Genomic DNA, 23,500 nt, shown 5'->3' with positions numbered 1-23,500 from the left:
TGTCAGAGTGCATAGAGTGTCAGAGTGCATAGAGTGTCAGAGTGCATAGAGTGTCAGAGTGTCAGAGTGTCAGAGTGTCAGAGTGTCAGAGTGTCAGAGTGTCAGAGTGTCAGAGTGTCAGAGTGTCAGAGTGTCAGAGTGTCAGAGTGTCAGAGTGTCAGAGTGTCAGAGTGTCAGAGTGTCAGAGTGTCAGAGTGTCAGAGTGTCAGAGTGTCAGAGTGTCAGAGTGTCAGAGTGTCAGAGTGTCAGAGTGTCAGAGTGTCAGAGTGTCAGAGTGTCAGAGTGTCAGAGTGTCAGAGTGTCAGAGTGTCAGAGTGTCAGAGTGTCAGAGTGTCAGAGTGTCAGAGTGTCAGAGTGTCAGAGTGTCAGAGTGTCAGAGTGTCAGTGTCAGAGTGTCAGTGTCAGAGTGTCAGTGTCAGAGTGTCAGTGTCAGAGTGTCAGTGTCAGAGTGTCAGTGTCAGAGTGTCAGTGTCAGAGTGTCAGTGTCAGAGTGTCAGTGTCAGAGTGTCAGTGTCAGAGTGTCAGTGTCAGAGTGTCAGTGTCAGAGTGTCAGTGTCAGAGGGTCAGTGTCAGAGGGTCAGTGTCAGAGGGTCAGTGTCAGAGGGTCAGTGTCAGAGTGTCAGTGTCAGAGGGTCAGTGTCAGAGGGTCAGTGTCAGAGGGTCAGTGTCAGAGGGTCAGTGTCAGAGGGTCAGAGGGTCAGAGTGTCAGAGGGTCAGAGGGTCAGAGTGTCATAGAGTGTCATAGTGTCAGAGTCTCATAGAGTGTCAGAGTCTCATAGAGTGTCAGAGTCTCATAGAGTGTCAGAGTCTCATAGAGTGTCAGAGTCTCATAGAGTGTCAGAGTCTCATAGAGTGTCAGAGTCTCATAGAGTGTCAGAGTGCATAGAGTGTCAGAGTGCATAGAGTGTCAGAGTGCATAGAGTGTCAGAGTGCATAGAGTGTCAGAGTGCATAGAGTGTCAGAGTGCATAGAGTGTCAGAGTGCATAGAGTGTCAGAGTGCATAGAGTGTCAGAGTGCATAGAGTGTCAGAGTGCATAGAGTGTCAGAGTGCATAGAGTGTCAGAGTGCATAGAGTGTCAGAGTGCATAGAGTGTCAGAGTGCATAGAGTGTCAGAGTGCATAGAGTGTCAGAGTGCATAGAGTGTCAGAGTGCATAGAGTGTCAGAGTGCATAGAGTGTCAGAGTGCATAGAGTGTCAGAGTGCATAGAGTGTCAGAGTGCATAGAGTGTCAGAGTGCATAGAGTGTCAGAGTGCATAGAGTGTCAGAGTGCATAGAGTGTCAGAGTGCATAGAGTGTCAGAGTGCATAGAGTGTCAGAGTGCATAGAGTGTCAGAGTGCATAGAGTGTCAGAGTGCATAGAGTGTCAGAGTGCATAGAGTGTCAGAGTGCATAGAGTGTCAGAGTGCATAGAGTGTCAGAGTGCATAGAGTGTCAGAGTGCATAGAGTGTCAGAGTGCATAGAGTGACAGTGTGCATAGAGTGACAGTGTGCATAGAGTGACAGTGTGCATTGAGCGTCATAGAGTGCATTGAGCGTCATAGAGTGCATTGAGCGTCATAGAGTGCATTGAGCGTCATAGAGTGCATTGAGTGTCCGAGTGCATTGAGTGTCCGAGTGCATTGAGTGTCCGAGTGCATTGAGTGTCCGAGTGCATTGAGTGTCCGAGTGCATTGAGTGTCCGAGTGCATTGAGTGTCATAGAGTGAAGTGTTGTGGAAATTAGGGGAAGGGAGTGACGTATGGTGGAGGGTCGTAGAGTAGAGCGTGGTCGAGTGGAGGGTTGGAGAGTGGTGTAAACTGCCATAGCGTGTCAGTGATGTAGAATGGAGTGCCATAGAGTGGAGGGCCACAGAGTGGAGGGCCACAGAGTGGAGGGGCTTATAATGGTAGAGAGTAGAGTGGCATAGAGTGCAGTGGCACAGAGTAGAAGAAGGTGCAGTAGCATAGAGTGGTGCAGACTAGAGTGGTGTAGAGTGCTTTGGTGTAGAGTGCAGTAAAATGGGGTACAGTGCAGTAGAGTAGAGTGGCATATAGTGACGTAGGGTGCACTGGCACTTAGTTCACTGGTGCAGAGTGCAGTGGTTTAGAGTGGTGCATGGTAGAGCGCAGTAAAGTAGAGTGTAGTGGCGCAGAGGAGTGGGTTGGAGTAGTGCAGAATAGGCTGGAGTGGTGCAGTAGCATAAGTGGTGCAAAAAGCAGTGGCGCAGAGTGGATTAGAGTAGCATAGAATGGAGTGGCGTAGAGTGCAGTGGCATACAGTGAAGTGGTACAGAGAAGAGTGCAGTGGCGCAGAGTGCAGTGGAGCGAAGTGGAGTATGCATTGTGTGGTTGTGCACTGCCATTACAGACAACACATTTACAATTGAAATGACCATTACATTTGCACATACAGTTTTACTGTTAAAACTATGCACCAGACAAATGAATGTGTGGAAATGGTATCACCTAGTGTACTGATCTGTTTTAATCCTCTTAAAATATTTGTTTCCACCACACAAAAAAAAAAGTGCTACATATGTGCTTTTCTAATTCTGACATATTCTGAAATATTTGCACAGTTCATTTACAGACATTAAAATGTTACGTGCTAGAAAAAAACGGTTCCATTGCCACCTCCATTAATCTAGTAAGATTGTCACATACACCCAGTAACTTTGAAGCCCGCGTAAGAAAATAAACACCAAGCTCTCTTGGCAGACAGTCTGACATTTGACCTCTGTCTATCAAATGCACAGCAAATGTGACAACATAAGTACAAGATATAAAAGCGTGTTTATAGAAAGCAAGCACTGTTGGAAGTAGACAATAAACAGGCTATAAAAGCCAGAAAAAAGAAAGCAAGAATATCTGTAGTTACAAACAACAAAGCCAATGGTAAGCAATGTGCAATGTGCGGAATGCATTCCGGGAAACATTTCAGAATGTCTTCAGCAAACCATACGGCTGCGGTGTCTGGTAGGCTTCAACCTACAAACGTCTTAAAGCATTGACACCAGCTCTCTACTAAGATATCCCAAAGGTTCTCTTCAACATTGACATCTCATTAAAAAAAACTCTGAACTTCATAATGAAATTGACATATTGGGGCCATACACGGTTTCTGGCAAACAAAATATATGCTCATACATCATTTGTTTGTGAAAACCAACCCACAGGGATAGTAAAATTAACTTCCTTTTCCATTTTAGCACAAATGAATCCGTTCCTGCTGGAGGGATCCTGGCCAAATAGCTTGAAACATGGAATAGGTTATACCATTCGACAATATAGCCAATGTGAACATGGCAGCGTAGATCCATCTAATATCCCCAAATTCCTCCCCTACTGCACCAGTGCCATGAACTAGAAATGTAAGTGGCTTATAGATAATAAAGACTGTCATTAGCAAAGGCTTTGTTAAGTCTTAGCAGTCTAGCATTTGTGCTGCAGACTGACGCCCAGACCACATTAAATTGTAGGGGAGCCAGTTTGATGGCTTCATGACCTCTCTGCAATTTTTGAAACAACCGACTATACCGTTGTCATAATCGCGAAAGAAACTGGATGGAGTTGGTGGTAATGTCATAAATGTTTTTTAATTCCCTGTATTGTAAAACTATGCAGTTTGAGAACAGGAGTGAGGAAGAATGAAAATTAGTGGAGGTCCGAGATTTCTTGCATTAACCTGTCCGGAGAACCTTAGGAAGTGTTGTGAAATAGTTTGGTATCTCTATTCAACAGTGCCTCGGGACATACCATTTTATTGCGGAGTGTGTTATCAATTCCAGCCATAAGGGCTCAAAGTCACTGTCCTGAGAAAGTTGCAGGTCGATAATCCAGTACTGCTTAAAACTGAATTCAGACAGAGTCTAGAGAGTTATTGTGATGGTCAAATGACTACTTTTACTATTCAGGACAAGTCTTCACATCTTGTTCTGGATTTGGCATTCAAACATTTAAGCCACTGTGAAATCAGCCACCTTAAAAGTCTTAATTTTGAAACATATTCATCACCCATTTACTACAGCCAACTTCTGCACAGTGGTTCGGGGCATAGTGCTACACTGAGTCCAAGAAATAGGGTTCTGGGTTGACTACCCATATGCCAATTGGCTCCTCTCAAGGTGTTGCTTCATGCTGCATTTTATTGCCTAGCTGGTACATTTCATTGCATCACCCAAATTCTTAGTGGCTTGCATTAACTTTTAGTGGGTCATAATGAGATTTGAGCTCAATGGCTGTCTTTCAAATAGGGCACCCCAGGCTAATTGCAAACTAAAAATAGCAGGAGGATCTTGAAACACAACACTTTAGGAATGCATACTTTGAGGATAGAAACTCACAGGTTTATCAAGTATGAAACACTTACAACCTCCATGTAGGGTGAAGGAGTCAATCTTTGAGGACAACTATTGGTTTGTCAAATATTTCACTTGGCATTACTTTTATTACACAGAAAGGTATTTGAGTTTAATGTAATATGAGATAATTAATGGGATTTCTCATATTGATTTAAACTTGTTCTAAATGATTTTATATGCACAGTACAGAAAAAGGATTCTTTTTGGCCCGATGGTGGTTGAACTAACTTTAAAAAATAAAACAAGGCAACGTAAATCAAGCTACATTGACTAGAGAATCTTATCAAATGCTCGATATGCTCAATGGGTATTATGTTAGCGGAACTACACAGATGATTCAAACCACAATGATGGATATATCTGTACTCCTGGTTCTGGGCAATCATTGAAATATACTTAAAGTAGAGTACAAATGTGCATGAAACCAAACAAGGGTTTGTTTGAGAGACATATCTACATAGTCCCGGACATCTGTCTTTGAAACTCAATATGTTATCTGTCCTTTTATCCCTGTGTATTTTTGCAATTTGAGATCTTTAAAAAAAAATAATTGCGTAGCTATTATTACTACAACCTCCATTCTAACGCACCCCAAGCAGTCGATTCTTTTTGTCATAATTTAGCCCCCTTGTTTTATGCACTGATGAGAACCAAAACTGTCAATTCCAAGATTATAATTTTCTATATCAATATAACATAACACTGACAAGCATTTTCTTACATTTCAGTTTACAAACCATTTCCAAAGGCACAGCAAAAATGCTTATTGCTTCGATAAAAAATCCAGATTATTTGCCAGTTTGTGGACCGCAAATGATCACAAATATAATGCTGTTCTTGCAAGACAGACATTGTGGTCCACAAACAAAAAATGTTAGCAATTCTTTTTTTCTAAAAGAGGCTGGGCATTCCACTGAAGCGTGTCCTTGTTGTGACTGAAAGTGCAGATAGAACGCACAGAACGTATGAGATCTACTGAAGTATAGATGCATCTATACAAAGCTACATATACACACAGTTCGCAGGAGGCCAAGGACACAGTATCTATTCAGAATCCTGTAAAAAGAAAACGTTCCAAACTCACGTGCACAGACAACAGACAATCACCGGGCCTGAAAAAATGCCATACTAACCCTACCTTACAAACATTTATCTTGCTTCTTCTGTGTCTGTTCTCCAATATCACTTGCATTCCAATTGTACCATTCAGATTCTTAGGTTCAGAGAAGGTTTAACATCACTTGTGATGACAAACTATACCTGCACCAAGTCATGTACTTTCACTGTACTTCCTAAAAACACTTACCATAAGAAAAGACACTGTGCTTATGTCAAGATTAAAAATTAAACATAACACCAGGAAGTCAGAGTTTTCACTCCGATTACCTGTGCTACATGTATTGTTTTAGCAAATTAACTTGTAGGAAATGGGGTCCTTAAGTCGGAATGCACTTTCCCAAAGAAACCCTTAAATACTTCAGGCCCCAAAAAGACTCCCAACACAATGGTTCTAAACGTCTTACGATTTATTTAGGTGCTGTTATGCAAACAAGCAGCAGTGCTCTTCTCGGGGAGAAGATATTTTCTTCTGTCTAGACTTCCATGAAAACCATGCTTGTTCAGTCTTTTCCAGGTGGCAAAATCATGAACTCTACCAACTGTACTGACAGAGGCCTGTATATTCCTGGATGCATTTTAAGGGTCTTTTAAAATCTCTAGATGAATCATATGGTATGGGATTATAAATCAGTAAAAGTCTTTAACATTCTACATTTGCAAATAATCTCTCTCATTGTGGAATGATGGACTACACTTTTTTTTTTAAATGGCTATATAAGTCTACTCAGACTAATGAGCATCAATCAACACGTCTTTTTCTGAGACTGTCACATATATCTTTAGACCTATACATATGTTACAACAAACCTGAAAGCTCCAGCCCAAACGGTCAAAGCATTTGACTTTTAACACAAGTGGAAGCACTGCTAGATGATTAAATAACGTTGTAAACTTGTTTTACAGCACAGTAATCCAATTACCTTCTTAACTTTTACAGAAGCAGTACTGCTGCACTTTTTAACACAAGGCTTTCTGAAAGTTTTCAGTCTTTTTGCTTAATAAATGATGACAAAGTGAAATGTATATATTAGTTGATTTGGTGAGAGCTAAATGAGCATCAAGTATATGTTAGTATAGAGCCATGAAACGATGGACTTAATCACTGTCCATTCTTGAATCGAATGATTTTTCATAACGCCATAGCAATCAATTGCCAGTACAATTTTACTAATTAATTTACTATATTGCAATTTGTGACTTACTGTAGCTGTCCACTCTGAGCAACTGGCAAAAAGCACAATCTGTTATTCAACTTGATGCATCCAATATCAAATTAAAGTTTCCCTTTTCTGCTGCCCCTTGGCGAGCCTTCTTTTAAACTTAATCTCCAGTCCATTTAAAAAACAACTAATTGATACACGATCGTTCATAACAGCCTGAATTTTCATTGAGTTCCTGGAGAACACGTCTGGTCTTTAAATACACTCAAAAGGATTTCAGAATACATGTGCATCGATATATAGAATCCACCAATACCCTCAATATTAAGCCCACTTATGATCAATGTGGCACATGTTTCCTACGAATATATACTAGTGACTATCGTCAATAGACCCTTTCCGCACTACCTTTAGCAGAAATCCATCTGCTAGATTTTATCTGAATTAAGATCCATATGCTTGTAAATTTTCAAAAAGTTTATTAGTATGGCTGTTTTCAAAAATACATGATTGATACTTTTCTTGTTTCAAAAACAATATTTGTTGCTTCTTCAGTGTGCAACTTGCTCAATTCGCTGAATTGTGTGAACTGAACTTCATTATTCTAAAAGGAAAATTCTCCTGTCCCAATGCATTTCGCGATAAAATCCCTTCATCAGGGTCACATCCACAACATCATTCTCCAGATTGCTGCACTTCTGACTTGTAGAACATAGACGTGGGGGCTAGCATGGGGCAAATAGAGTTACAGGGCACGGGATGGGCATGAGTTGGTTAAAAGAGAAGAGAGGTTGTGCATGGAGGCCTTAAAAGGGGTTATGATTTGGTAAGGTATAGTGGTGAAGTAATAGATATCACAATACTACCATACAGAAGGGACCTTAGCACACTAGTTGCTGGCAGTGATGGGAGGAACAAGGCTTTTAGGGTCGGGTAAAAGCATAGAGGGTAGCAGAGGGAGCAAGGTGAGTGAAACAAGGTGACACGTAAGGGGCAATAACTAGAAAGGGCTGGAGGGGAAGATGGAATCTGAGGTTTTAGCAAGCCAGCTACAGAAGAGTATCCTAATCAAGACTTTACATATAGGCGACATGTTGCAGTAGATATTGAAGGTGATAAAGGACTAAAGCCACAATTAGATTACTCAGAACGCTAGAAGTTATCAAGTGAAACTTCTAAAGGTCTATGATGAGTCACAGCATAACATTATTAAGCTTTAATTATGTCCTCTTTTCCGACAATTCCTACAATCAGATCCCAAGTGGAAGCTCTTTAGCATTAGCACAATGAACAATGAACCTACATTGATTATGTATATCATACCAAAGCCCTCTATCTTTCATCTTTTTCCAAAATCTCTGTAAAGATGTTACTGACAGACTAACATTTTAATTCATTCACTGGAAATGCTAGCTCCTCAAGAATCACTGGCCCAGACATTTGTACATCTAACTTATCTGGGTTCTGCTTTTTCTCACAATTGTAAATATTTTGTAGATTCATCCATCCCCATATAAGTAACATCCTGTAGAATATGATTTCTAATTGTCCACAAATTTCTTGCATGCATATTTGCACTCTTGAGCACAAGACTGAAACCGAAGATGCTTGTTCACGCCCATTACTTTACAATAAAAGTGCAAATCAATGATCTAAATACCTCACTACAACCACTGCTAGCAAATGTTCTCCTGAGAAAGTTAATGCCTTATCTGGTAGAGACATAGTCTAGCTGCAGATTCCTTAAATTACTATTAACCGCTACAAGCGGTAACATACTATATAATTAATCAACCACCACACGTGGTAATTTACTAGAAAATTATTTCAAAAAAACGGAAGTTGTAGGTAAGAAGAAAACAGTTCGCAGAACAGAAAGGATGAGTGGGTCAGTAAGGAATCTGCGGCTAGACTATGTCACTACCAGATAAGGCATTACCCAAGGGAAGTAACTTGTCCATCTGAAAGACATCTACCCGCAGATTCCTTATCCTAGAATTAGGTACCAAAGCAGCACCATCCTTGTGGATCTGCTAACTGCCCTCCCTTCACAAAATATCTGAATATAGAACTAACTGGTCCAATGAAAGACAGAAAGAACCAGCAGAATGAGAAATTAGATGAGAATAAAAATACATCCCACCATAAGAACCGTGGAAGAACCACAGATATTAACAGTAAAAAGAGACACGGAAATGCACGGATAAGCTGAACCCATGGCAATGGAAAAAATTGTGTCAAAATACACCAAATCAATATGATCCCACATTACACAGACCCAAGGAGGGAACTGGAACCATGAATAGCTGAAGCCCATGAAAACAAGGCCAAAGAAACTGTTACAGAGCAAAGGTCCTCATATCCACAGCAATTGGAGAAAAAAAGCAATGCTTCTCGACATAGCTCAAAAGGGTGACATGGAGGCCTTGTTACCAAGAAGAAAAAAAAATATATATATATATATATATATATATATATATATATATATATTTATTATAGAGAGAGAGAGAGAGAAAGAAAGATATCCACACACATACATACACACACACCTTTGTCTAAGACATTCTCATGTCTGTAGAACATTAACAAGCAGATAGATACCTAAAAATGTAGGTAAGCAGAAAAAACACACACATTATATATATATATATATATATATATATATATATATATATATATATATATATATATATATATGTGTGTGTGTGTGTCCACACAAATATGCATGTCTAAACATACATAGATAATACAGTAATATATAAAATATAGCAAAAAAGCATAAAGCGGACGTTCATTAACATAAGTAGTATGAGGCTGAGCAATTAGCAACATAGTACAGATAAATAGAGAAAAAGATAGCAGGGGAAATCATACCTCTAGACAAAAGAAAAACCAGGGAAGCATAATGAAGTTATGCTAGCCGATTAGAAGCCTGAAAAGGGACTGATAAAAGACACATACTGCAGAAATCAACAGGAAAGGGAGCCTTTCCATAAAGAATACAAAGCTGAACTGGACCTAAAAACAGGCCACGGTAAGTAAAAGCCAATTATTGGAGGACCAAGACTGTCAAAGCAATGAAGGCTATCCAACAAAGCAGGAGCCAATGAAAAAGTAAAAAAAACATAGTCCCGAAGAGAAATTAGGGTACATAAAGCATAAGGTCTAAAATCGTGAACCAACAATGAAAGCCAAGCAGAAGGAGAGGCAAATGAAATAAACAAAGGAGGAACAGCAGATCCAACACAAAGCAGGATTCAACAAAATAGGAGGAACGAGGAAGGCAACACTTGTAAGCCTTGAGTGAAAGGAAAAACAAGTGCCAGGACAGAGTGCTGTGCGTGATATGCCAAACACAGTGTGTCTAAGAATTGACGTAACTGCAGTAAAAAGATGAGAAAATCATCTAAAAAAGAAAGAAAGAAAAAAGTCACTACTGTGATAACAGAAGCCTGAAGACCAGGCTATTCAAAACAGTATTTACAAAAAGGGTTGGTCGGTTACATAACATTTCTTAGTATTAATTTCATCTGTAATTGCTAAAAGGTACACACATAAACAGAGTAAATATGAAACTGAATTTAATTCAGCTGTATTCAGTGATATCTAGTACTTTCACAAGTATTATATTTCATTTCATACAATACATGGCAATAAATGAGGTCATCATTCAGTATAGTGCTCGGAGGGTGTCAAAGAAAAAGGAGGGGTTTTTGAATCAGTAGGGTAGGGTGTGGTTGGGATAGATTTAGGGACATAGAAAAGGAATTGTGTCCTGTGAACAATTCTGTATCAATCTGAGAACATTTCCAGTCTATAATAGATCACACGGTTCCCTATAAAAAAACATTACACGGGGGCCATATATGGCTAATTCTGTTGTAGCGTGTATGTTGAAAGTAATGTTGTCGACGTTTCGACCCCTATGGTAAGGGCAGGTGATTCCTCAGTCTAGGGTCTTCATCAGGACTATAGAAATAGTGAGCACATATATTATGGCGTTTTAATGACGTCCCACTTCCGTTGGAGACTTGCGCCGTTAGGGATATTTAGATTCTTCAGCGGAAGAGGACTATAGGTGGATATATGGAATCCCAGATGAGTTGAGAATTAGCGTGGTAAAGATGAATTTGAAGATCCCCTTCAATTGAATCCATTAGTTGGTGTGGTGTAAGTCAAACACCAGCTAGAAGAATTAATCCGGGAGAGGGTCTTGGTGTAGGTCAATCACACCATCTGTGGCTCTGCTGGTATGAATCTTCAGCGGGAACCCTGAACAGTATAGCATAAACATACATAACCATCTATGAAAGAACACCATATACGGATCCATTGGTTAGAAACCAATAGTAAGACCAAGCATCCAAGAACCTCATGCATAACCACACAGATAAAGAATGTGGAATACACCACCAATAAAGAAAATCAGCAGGATGAAAAATAGAATAGTGGAAATAACACTACGTAACCTGCTGAAGAAAGGCGGGAAACATCGCGGAAAGAAAACAGGGACACGAGAAAAAGATACCCTTACAGTAATCATTGGTCAGGCCCTCAACGTGGATTGCTGAGTAGAGACCCTACTAAATGATCCACTGCGCTAGTGGAAAATTCTTTAACATAAAGGGTGCTCCCTGAGAGAATCAGAAAACACCAACAGTGCACTGGTTGTGGCATCTCACAAACTGTACACAACCTTCCCCAGAAGAAAAACAAACCATAGGATCCCATAAGAGATAGCAAATTAGTAAAAAGAATGTCAATAGGCCTACTGCAAGTGCCACACCCGGCATGATGCTACACGGAGCCGACCCACATAGGGGCCCTCCAACAAACATAACACAACACAGATGTGAGTCAGTGACACAAAACAGATTAACAAGCTGAACACGACCAACTCTGCTGAAGAATAATAATGAATGTTGAGAGAAGGGAAACAGAACTAAGTGTCAGCAGTACCCCATCTGTGTCGAAAATGAACAAAGCAGCGTCAGCATGGGGGCCAAATAAATGGAGGCCATCAAAAAGCATGTCAACTAATGTGGATTGGGTTGCCTCTGAAAACTCCTTGGTACGAAGCCAAGCCCGCCCGCACAAAACCACAGAAGCAGCCATGGCACGGCCAACCGAATCGGTTGTGTCCATCACACATCGAATAATTAATTTAGCAGCCAGCTGCCCATCCAAACTGAAATGGGCCAGACCGTTCTAATTAGCATCTGGGAGCAATAGTAACAGTCATTCCAACTAATCCCATAAGGCGTGAGAAGCAGGTCCGAGGACACAAGATGTGTTAATGGAACATAGAGCAGCACAAGTGCAAGAGAAAATATGCTTTCCACAAGAGTCCTGCCTTCTGAAACCTGTGTCAAGCGGTGTAAGAGGCAGACCATCCAAATCATGAGAAGCCGCAGAGACCTACACCGCAAAACTGTGGTGTGTTGGGTGACGAAGGAGACAATCTGGGTCTGTGGGGGCAGGGTGGTACTTGTGGGCAATAAAACAGTCCACAGGAGTCCAGTATCTGGCTTAGACCTGGCCCAGAACAAAACATCATGCAGTGCCTCACAGAAGGGCAATACCAGCTCAACACCTGATTGGCCAGGGTGAAGAACTCCAACGAGGTGGTAAGTACACTTTGCCACCGAAGGAAGAAAAATATAAAACTACAGCCACCCTTTCCAACATGTCTGCCAAAGAAGAGCTGTCTTCCATGGCCAGGCCAGGAGGAGAAAGAAGGCCAGAAGCAGAGGGTGAATTCTCCAACCTGCTTGTTTCACCCAAATCAGCAATCCAACTATTCACAGAGGAGGATCCACAGGCATTGGCTGCACAAGCCCAACCCCTTCATTGTCTTCCAAAGATTGTTCCGCCAAAACCCTCATGCATTAGCGCTGCACCAGACATATTACAAACCTATAGTCCACCAATCATGTATAAGTAACGATGTAGCAACGATTAAGGCCCAACCTAATTGTTGCAGGACTTCCACTGGGGTATACATTGCTAGAAAAATTACAATAAAGCATTCTACAGTAAAATGTATTTTGAAATGCTCTTTCAGGGTTTCCAGGGGTGTGGAATCCCTATAGCCGATGCCCAGGACATATTCTTTGGAGTCAAGGACAACAGGTTTGTGTGTTTATTGTGTCCTTGGGACAAGTAGGCCCAATCCCCTGCAGCACAAACCCTTCAGCTGCCAGTTTACAGTAACTCATTATGGATCTAGGAAGGGCATTGTCTGCTTTTAAAGAAATATTTGTGTCCATGTGTTAATGCTGTTTGAGCTTTTATTGATGGTTCATTGATGCAAAGCATTTACTGTTAGGGTGAGCACTCTAAGAAAATGTAGTTTGCTTGAACTGTACTACTGACAGTGGCTTCAGTATAAAAATGTGCTAACATTTACAAAGTTTAACAATATGAGACTACGTATAATGCTCCCGGAATGCTTTGATTAGATGCAAATATTTGCAGAAGTTTGAAAGCAAGACTGACGGTTCTTTGCTTTCAAAATAAAATATTCACAAACAAATGCAATCGGGAGAAAAAACTTTTGCTAAAATTTTAGTTAGCACGTCTTTCAAACATAATTTAGTAAAATGTGTTGATATATGCTAGTATTCCAATAAATATTCATAATGGAAAATCGGTGTCATCGGTTTCAACGAGATTATGGGAAACATGAAAATGAACAAGCATTGGCAAAGCCAATAGGTCTGACATTGGTGGTCAGCCATTTGGTTTTGTCAATGCACATTTTGTTTTGACAGTTTATGTAAAACTTAATTGTTGTGAAAGCTGCTGGGTCCTGACTATTATAACAACAATAGGCAAAAACAAAAATATGTTTTGTTTTTAAACAGCAGAAAATGTGACCGTAGTTTCTGGCGCTAAACAAATCTTTCTGTGCCAATACGCTCCTTGTGAAAGAGCAGAATACGGTCACAGTGAAACCAGCTGATAGACAAAGATATACACTTTCAATTAAAACAGAAGGTCTTGCTTAACACCAGATCTAATTAGATGCCCAATTCTTAAAGAAAGTCACATAGGTGCATCCATGGTATATGCCCTTGCATTAGAGTAGATTTATGACTTTCATTAATTCACCAGAATTTACATAAGAAGGCCAGGAAATGATACTCCTAGAAAATATTTGTGAACTCATTTTAGCACGAGCAAATATGCATGTGTAGATTTGCTCATGCAAAAATCTGTTGAGCATTAACATGTTAATATTCCCTCCAACCATTTGTTTCCAACCCTGGAAGAAATTATACTTCTGGCCTTGTCCAGGAGTAAATTTCCGACCTTTCTCAACATGGGAAAAGCTGGAGAAAACTCCTAAAACACGCAAGTTAGTAGATTTGCATTGACTCAAAAGGGCATTCCAAACCTGGGACTATTGCTTTCCAAACCTGGGACTATTGCTTACCGCTACCTTCAGTCCCAGTATGCAGAAAGATGGCAAAGTAAGGGAATTGCTAGTATTCAAACCTTGAGCCCTCACATAATTGCCTTGGAGAGGCTATTAAGAGCTCTTATAAAACGTGATTGCCGCCATAATTTGTCACCACAATGCATGGCACCAAAGGAACAAGCGGATTTTGCTACAGGACAAGTAAGTTAAGAAGCAACGTGTCCCATGGACAAGGAAATATTTTATTAAATTCCACACCCCTGGTTTTCTTTGTTCTTTATACACACTGATGTCCCGCAAGTGATTGAAAGAGCAATGGGGCCCCCATTCCTCAGTGCACAGTCTCAAAATACTTGTGGAGATATTCCAGTCTTGCTCCACGCAGTGACCCTCTCATGCTGTGATTCCTGACAATAGCACTTGACTAACATGCATGCACCAGATGGTAACTTTTTACGCTTTCCTTATTTAGCCACAAACATGACTGGCAATTTGGAGTTAAATACATTCCATCCCTTTTCAGGGTCTTGAAAATTCCACTGTAGTACAAGGGACAGGCTTGACTCTGGCTTGAATGTATTACACAGTTGAATTTGGTTAGCAGTTCTCAAACCTGACAAAACTGAGATCAAACAACATGTGGCAGAAACAGACACTGAACACCATCTAAGTAGGTTTGCAAACCTCGAGACACGCTAATAACATTTGATTACATTTACAACAGTATACTAGAAAATGGCAAATACGTTAAAATGTCAATATTCCAGACACTTATTCGCCATGTTTTGGCGGAGACAGGGGCCAAAGAAATGTGTTCTATTATGCCCACACTTTATTTTTAGGTCGAGCCTAGGCAGCGCATGCGTTGCCTCTCGAGACATGCTGTATCTTCTCTATGGGCTTTCAGCACGCCAATTGCTTTTCATTGGTTCCTTCCTCTGCCTTTCGAAATTCCTTTGGTTTCTTTGGTGAATAGTTTACATTTGTTACACCTTTTGGCTGTTTTATTCCTGCTCTGGAGACTGGCCCTGTTACATGCATCAGTTCACTTCTGGCCATTTATGTTAATTTTGGCGTACTTCGTTTTATCGTTCTTTTAAAAACCAGGATTACAAAACCTGCCAGCGGGCTTAGTCATGTAAAAAACAATGCTGAACAAGAGATAGGACTGCAAATGCAACTGGCACATCTCCAGCCATGCTGCATCATAACATTTCCAGCTGGTGTCAATCTGGAGAAGAAAAAAAATCACCACAGAATGAAAAAGGGCTGCAAATCTGTGGTGCTCCCGAGAAAATCAACGACATGACTAGCACTGCATCTTTAGCGGGTCACTCGAAACTGCCCCTAGCTGGAGGGTGTGATGAATCCTTGGGGGCGGTGTTGCATTCTTTTCAGTGAAAGTGTATAGGGAGAGGAGGAAGATCAGACGCTGTGAAAGTTCTCCGTTTAGCCCTAGATTTTCCCTTAAGGGTATCCTCTCGTATCGGTTATGTAACTGCTCAAGGCCCTCAGTCTCTGCTCTTCTGCACCGTATGGGAGAAGTTTGCTCCTGTGTGGTGCACTTTCCTCCCCTGCTTCCTTTTGTTAACTTCCATCTGCTTCGGTCGGACCTGGGGATCTGCTTCGGTCGGGCATGGGGGTCTTTCAGAGCGCACTAATCCAAAGAACCTTTGGGGGCAATGCTGCAGACAACGGCATGAGTTTTTGCTGTTTCTTAATCTCCCTGTGCCTGCCAAGAAATTAATATGTCCTTGAGTAATGTAAGTGGTGCTTGTGTAAACGCTCAAATATCTTCGGGTCCAGCTTGCGCATCGTTTGTTGATTTAGGATGACAGTGAGGCCACTAGAGACAGTTCCAGTATTTGTTTACTGTGGTTACTATACAATACTGTGTCTGCATAAATTGGGTGCAATCCTGTGTTGGGTGTCCTGTAGTGCTGTGTGTGCACACTAACTGCAGTACAAGTGCCTTTATTGTATTTTTCTGTGCACACACACCCTGGATGCAGTACTATTACAGTGTATCTACTCAGGTTATAGTAGGGAACATGTGCGTGTTCTGTGTCTGCAGTGGTAGAAGCGTGCGTGTGGGCGCACTGTTTGCTTTTTACTGCTTGGTGGCGGGTGCAAAGCGGGGGAAGGGATGGCGTGTTATTTCTTTTGCATGATCATGATGCTGTTTCTCACGCCTTGTTTCCTGTAAAGGTACACCACTAATTCCAATTAATTTTAATCTAAAGGTCTCCAGTCTATTAAACACATAAATTGCTCTGTGTGGCAAATTAATCTTTACAATATTTGTGATTGTAATGCCTTGCTTTTTCGTGCTCTCCTTTGCACGCACATGCCTATTTTTTAATTATTTTTTTATTTTACCTCCACCGAACAGGGAATTCCCAATACTTCTTGGTGGTCCTTAAAACAGGTCCCTTGGCCCTTCTTCTCACTTGCCCTGCACATTGTAGTGTTGCATAGGAGGCTGCATGTGCAAGAGCTTGTTTGGGCTGCTGTTCTAAGTGTAAGGTACAGCAACACGCTTTACATACCTTTAGACTTCTGCTAGCTACAAGACATATTACTGATGAAAGCAAGTTAAATTACTAAAAACCCTACTCAATGAAACCCAATTAAGATCGAAGATAATCTCAAATGGTTCGCCAAAATGAGATGTTCTATATATTGCTTTATTTCAGTGCATTAAAATTAAGCCCTTTTTTCATTATTCACTTTGTTTAACAAACAACTTTCCGCTTTTTTGGAACAACACCAGCTACTTGATGAAACTCAGTTTGGGTTCCGCCAGTGTCATGGGACGGAGACAGCCCTGATTAAAGCTGCTGATGACATCAGACTCATCCGTGACACTGGGGGTACAGCAGTTTTGATACTACTTGATCTATCCGCAGCCTTCGACACGGTCGATCACACCACCCTGATTGACCGTGTCGAGGGCCTGGGTGTACAAGGGACTGCCAGCAAACTTCTGGCCTCCTTTTTGGCTGATAGAACTCAGGTAGTTACAACGGGACCATTTCATTCGTCCACCATGTCACTGCCATGTGGAGTACCTCAGGGCTCATCCCTAAGCCCGACACTTTTTAACATCTACGTGTCGGGCTTAGCCAATGTCATTCGGGCTTATGGGATGAGCCTTACGTCCTACGCAGATGACACCCAGCTGGTTCTAGCCATCAAGAACAATGGCTATAAAGTGGCAGATGACCTTAGGGCTGGCATGATGGCTATAGGGAGTTGGATGGCCTCCAATTGTTTAAAATTAAACTCGGATAAAACCGAGGTAGTCATCTTTGGACAATTAACACCCGAGTGGTCATCCAATTGGTGGCCTTCCTCCCTGGGCTCTCCCCCCGAACCTGTCAGCAAAGTGAGGAATCTGGGAGTCCTCTTTGATGACCGCCTCACGTTCCATCCACATGCCAACCAGATTACCTCTTCAGCTTTTTACAAACCGAAGCTTATCAAAAAAATCCTCCCTTTTCTACCTGATAAAGCTGGCAAAACTCTTGTCACCTCTCTTGTGCTGTCCACCTTGGACTATTGCAATGCCCTGTTCCTCAATGCACAGGAAGGAGTCTTGAATAAATTGCAAATAATACAAAACTCTGCTGCGAGGCTTTTGGGAAATATCCCTAAACATCACTCTGCCTCTAAAACCATCAAAGAGCTGCATTGGTTATCCATTAAAAACAGGATAAAGTTCAAGACCCTGTGCATTGTGTACAGGGCGTTGCACAACCAAGGACCAGCACACCTCATCCGCAATCTGACTCCTTATCGTCCGCCCAGAACACTACGTTCATCTTGTTCAGGAGATCTTGTTATACCCCGCACAAAAACGGTCTCATGGGGCGATAGAAGATTCCTGGTATCAGCCCCTAAGTTGTGGAACACTCTGCCACCAATGATTAAAGCCAGTCCATCGTTATGGTCTTTTCGTAAACAACTCAAGACCTGGCTTTTTAATCAATAAATCATCTATAGTTTCCTCAGGGTAAATATTCAGATACTTAGCGCCGAGACGCCCACGGGCCATTGCATGCGCTCTACAAATATCAAAAATAAATAAATAAATACTGCTTAGTTTGATAGTTTAGAAAATCAACAGACTGACTGCGTTTCAGCTGCAAAACACCCTAATACCCAGGCAAATAATTTGTCCGAAGTTAATATGAAGCACTTAGGATGCATTGTTTGATGTAAACATTAGTTTAAATAAAATGACGCCTAAGGACTCGTTACCCAATTTGCAGCACCCTATTTGTGTTGGCCTGCTCTGGACGAACTTGAATCCAGTATAACACATCCTCCTTATGCAGACAAAAATTTAAGAAAAATAGCAGCGCGGAAAATTACGGAACAGTGTGTGCTGTAGCACTAAGATTTACCGTAAAACAAATTTGGAGAGCCATTGAGTGCTGCAAGGCCAAATGAATGGGCACTATTTAAATATCCACAGTATAAAATAACATTGCCGAGGTAGACACGTGCTGGAAACACGTATATTGTCCAAAAGGTGAGACCTATTAGCTATGCCAATGTTTGTTTTCTTTGTATTTTCAGGGAAGGATTTGGATTTCAAAAAGTTCTCAAACACCGAGTTTGTAATTGAAAATTCCATATTGGTGCACAGAGTTCCAACTTAATCCCATGCGGTGGAAGTGTCTCTCTCATTTAATGTTAGCATATTAACAGAATTTTGTCATTCCTTCATACAGTTCCACATTTGGAGAACGAACCAAATGCATGGCAAATTTAGCTCAGCTATATAAACCACTTGAGCTATTCAATCCAAGCAGAGTCCAGTGGAGCAATTCACTGATGCTATGTCTAAGACCGTCTTATGGTTTCCTTCTGCAGTCCAAGCCCTCTCTTCTCTCCAGTTTTTTATCAAATCTATTCTGAATGTTCAAGCTATATGTGAAGACTCTGATGCGGATCCGAAAAATGCCCAAAGTCCAGAAGCAACCTATTCCAATCAGTAATGCTTTTATAATTCTTATGGTCTACAATTCACTAAAATCACAGCATTATTATATTAAGCTTGATGTCAGCTTTCTAAAGCTCTTACCTTGATTCCCATAATAGTTTGCGACAGAGTTAGCTGGTACAGAGACACGGAGCAAATTCTACTTTAAAATTTGAAAACTGATTATATACAGTCAGTATTTCTATAGGTCGAATCAGTCTGTCACTTTTCAGGGCTCGAAAAATCCATTCGCCCACTCACTGTGAGGAGCCAGATTTAATCAGGTAGAGCTATTTTTAGGGCCTACTCGCCCTTTTTGGCAAGTAGGAAGACAAACCGACTTTTGACCTCTGTCTCTGAAAGCGGAGCCAATGTGACAAATAACTAGATTTAAATGCATCTTTATTGCTCCCAAAGTGAATGAGCAATAAAGGTTGCCTTTAAATCTTGTTATCTTGTCACATTTGATCCGCTTTCAGAGACATAGGTCAAGTATATAACAGTTAGATCGAGTAGATTTTTCAAGTTATGAGACTTGCAGGTCTAGTAACATTTTTTTGATCTTTAAAGCCCTGCTTTTCTCCCAACTTCAAGACATTGTTTTTGTAGTAAAACACACCATGGCCAACAAATCGAGATCAATTATCTGAAACCAGAGTCTCAAACACCAAAAGATGATTTGCAATGCATTTTAAAAAATAGAACTAGAAAATGAAAGCCTCTACCTATCCAACGGTAATGAAAAATGACTGCTCTGGCATATGATCGGAGCGGCCAGAAACCAGATAACTATACAGAGGAAAAAGTACCAACTAACATTGCATAGAGGTTCAGAAAACTTTAGTAACTGCTATACTTTGCAAAATTAACTCATGATCTCAATCACACAAAAACAATTCACCCCTATTGAAGTATATGTCTAAAATGGCACATATATATCATGAGCCATCTATTTGAGTGCCTGACAACTGTTAGCATAATTCAGCAACTTAAGTTTATGTATACCTATCACTGAATGATTTGAGAGAGAGTGTGATGTTGCACATAATTGTCTTACTAGGTTTTTGAATGCTAATGTTTGGGCAATGTAACTCATAGAGGAACCCGGAAAAGGGGGTGGGGCGAGAAGTAAACTTGCTATTGATGCATATTTTATGTTCTTACAAAACCTACTGCGTCATAAAATAAAATTTACAAAAAATACAGAAAATTAATTATCTGGAAGTTGGAGAAGACACCTAAAATTTAGGGTTCATTTGAAAAGGACGTGTGACAGCGCTCTTTTCAGATATTAGAGCAGCATAAACAAGGAAAGCAGAAAATCAGGAGGGCGTTTTATGACAGATTCTTGGTGTAATCAGGACTTAGTTGGAGAAAACTATACTCACAGTCATCTAGATCATCCTGCAGATCCACAAAATACAGAGGGATCCCTGAAGGAAACAAAAAAAAAAAATTATGAACCATGGGTCCGGAGAAATAAAATAGAATAATAGACAGTGTTCAGTTTGAGTGTAGAGTGGCCTTCGGTCCACCGCTCATGAGTCAAACAACAGAAGCATATAAATAAAATGTAATGTCCCCTAAATGTAAGTGTAAATTCAGCAGTAACTACAAAGTAAGCAGAAAAAGGGAGACATACACATATCTTGGTGTAGGGGGAGGGAGTTAAAAACAGAAATGCAGACCAATGGCAGATAGTCAAAAAAGGAACTGTGTTAATTAAAAAACACCAACTTAAAGAGCATTTGGGGTCCATATAGCACATGGGCTATGAGAGCCCTGGGTGAGTGAGAAGAGCAGAATATGCTGATACAGTTGAAATGTATACAAAAGAAAAAACATTTCTAATAAACACAAGTGAGAAAAAAAATGCCCAGATGCAAATAAAATAAACAGCTACGAATTAAAAGATAAATTAGGAACAATGTTTGAGTAAAGTGGAGCATGCAGTATCATAATAACCTAATTAATGCACCCTGTATTGTAAATAGGGTGTACAGCTTGTCCAGTATTTAAAGACACTGTAATATTTCACAACCTTGTAAAAAGTCATCAAATTCTTAGGTGATTTGGTAGCCTAATTACTTAATTATAAGTTTTAGAAAATTAACACATATAAGTAGATTTTAAATAATGGCAAGAAAGTAGTGGCTAACCCTTTTATGGGCAATGCAAAAACGTAAAGGTAATAAAGTAAAGGTTTGAATCTTTTGAATTCACCTGTAAACTACACCTAGACATACATTAGCCCTTAACTTAATCTATTTTACTCTCTCGTTAACCCAAACCTCCCCCCACCCTTACACCATGTTGCCTCTGCAGTTTTAGGGGGCAGACGGCCCAGAGCTACCTCTACTGACACAATTCCCTGCACATCCTTCTTACAGCATCATGCAGAATTTCAGCGACTTTAACCTCAAACTAAAATGTTAACCTCATTCCTAATCCTAACCTTTAACCCAATCAATTATTTATAAAGCACTGCTCTGCTTCCCTGAGGGTGTCCAGGCGCTGAGGTTTCTTTTAGCAGGTCTCAGTCGAAAAGTCAGGTCTTGAGTTCCCTTCTGAATTCTACCAGGGAGGCTGAAGTTCGTAGGTGGAGGGGTAGGTCATTCCAGGCCTTGGAGGAGAGGTAGGAAAAGGTATGACCTTTGCTGCTGCTTCAGTGAAAGCAGGGGTGGCTGTAAGCCAAGGCAGCAGAGTGCAGGAACCTGGTGAGTTGGTGAAATTTCAAGCTGTGGTTGATGTATGCCGGTCCTAGGTCATGTAGGGCCTTATAGGCTTGTCAGTATCTTGAACTGGCATCTCTTCTGGACAGGGAGAAAATGGAGGTTCCTGAGGTGGGGGTGATGCTGGTCCATATGGGGAAATTGAGTACGAGTATAAACAACAAGAATCCACCTGTAAGAGTCAAGTGTTCCCTACAGTGGTGGGGAGCACATAGGGTTTTTTAAAATACCCCTCACACACCAAAAGGGCCCTTGATGTCATGCTTCATCATCGGGGTCTTCGCACCCCTCTACGGGATGCAGCGTGCTACTACCTACGACTACACGGGAGCACTAATCCAATGACTATGCGTGGTGCGTGTGAGGGTTATGTGTGAGTGAGTGGTGGAGTTTTAAGTGAGTGAATAATTAAAAAGTGCCTGGCTCCTGGGGTAGGTCAAAATAATTTTTAATGAGCCCCCGGGCTGGTACTATTAAAAATGGCGCAAATAGAGGTGGTTATGTGATATTATGCACATCACCTCTTGGGTGCGTCGACATGTTTCGGAGATCAACTCCTTCTTCCTCCTATTTGCACCCTTTTTAATAGTACCAGCCAGGGGGCTCATTAAAAATTCTTTTGACCTACCCCACGATCCAGGCACTTTTTAATTATTCACTCACTTAAAACTCCACCATTCACTCACACATAACCCTCACACGCACCACGTATAGTCATTGGATTAGTGCTCCCGCGTAGTCGTAGGTAGTAGCACGCCGCATCCCGTAGAGGGGTGCGAAGACCCCGATGATGAAGCATGACATCAAGGGCCCTTTTGGTGTGTGAAGGGTATTTTAAAAACACTACGTGCTCCCCACCACTGTAGGGAACACTTGACTTTTACAGGTGGATTCTTGTTGTTTATACATATCGAGTCAGGGAGAACGAATCCACGCTATCATTCTCTCTCTCTCCCCTTTTTGTTATTTGCATGAAATTGAGGATGAGTCTGACTGCCGCGTTCTGTATGGCCTGGAGTCTCTTGAGGAGTTGTGAGTCAATGCTGATGTAGAGCGTGTTTCCATAGTCTAGCCAGCCTGTGACGACGGCCTCTCTGGTGTGGACGGAGATACATCTGAAGATTTTCCGGGAACATGAGGAGGGTGTGGACGGAGGAGGAGATAACTACGTAGATTTAGCTTTTCGATACGAGTTGTCCGTCAAGAGTGATGCTGAAGTTGCGGGCATGGGCTGTTGATGTGGGTGCCAGCTGGGGGCCCACCAAGTATTGTCCCTTGGGGGGGGGGGCGCAAGGTATTCCCACAAAGATGTGTTCTTCTCGAAGATCAACACTTCCGTCCTAACACTAACAGTTATTTGGAGTGTAGCAATTACATCATCCCTTATTATAATTAAACACAAAGATTAACATAATCAATTGTTTCCCATTCGTCAACTTTTACCCCAACCATAACCCATACACTATGCCTTAATCTAACTGTAGCTATGACCTCTTAATTTAAACGGCTTCATAGCCTCATCACCTGGTCCAACTCGCGTCTTAATCACAATTTATTTTGTACTTTATTGCATTTTCTTTTAATTTCTGTCTTTCCATTTATGTTGCTGTGCCCCTTTATTTGTATTTTTACTCAATATAATAGAGCGTCCTTCAGAAACCTTTAACAAATCTCTGGTCAACTTGTCTTAGTGTTAAATTTCTGAACTGTCCAGGCTTTCCAAACTAAGGGATG

General features: G+C 41.1%; 1 protein-coding gene across 2 annotated transcripts in view; it reads right to left on the bottom strand.

Moving 5' to 3' along the window:
- The window catches only part of LOC144768360 (serine/threonine-protein phosphatase 4 regulatory subunit 1-like), a 393,513-nt gene that overhangs the window by 368,510 nt on the left and 1,503 nt on the right, over positions 1-23,500 (bottom strand). For both annotated transcript variants that reach the window (XM_078651958.1, XM_078651957.1), the window contains exon 2: positions 20,423-20,467. In XM_078651958.1, the coding sequence (XP_078508084.1) occupies positions 20,423-20,467 (45 nt within the window). The remainder of the gene's footprint in view (positions 1-20,422; positions 20,468-23,500) is intronic.

The sequence above is a fragment of the Lissotriton helveticus genome, chromosome 7, assembly GCF_964261635.1.
Source record: "Lissotriton helveticus chromosome 7, aLisHel1.1, whole genome shotgun sequence".
Taxonomy (NCBI): Eukaryota; Metazoa; Chordata; class Amphibia; order Caudata; family Salamandridae; genus Lissotriton; species Lissotriton helveticus.
The sequence above is the reverse complement of the archived record's forward strand: the minus strand, read 5'-3'. Positions and strand labels throughout refer to the sequence as shown.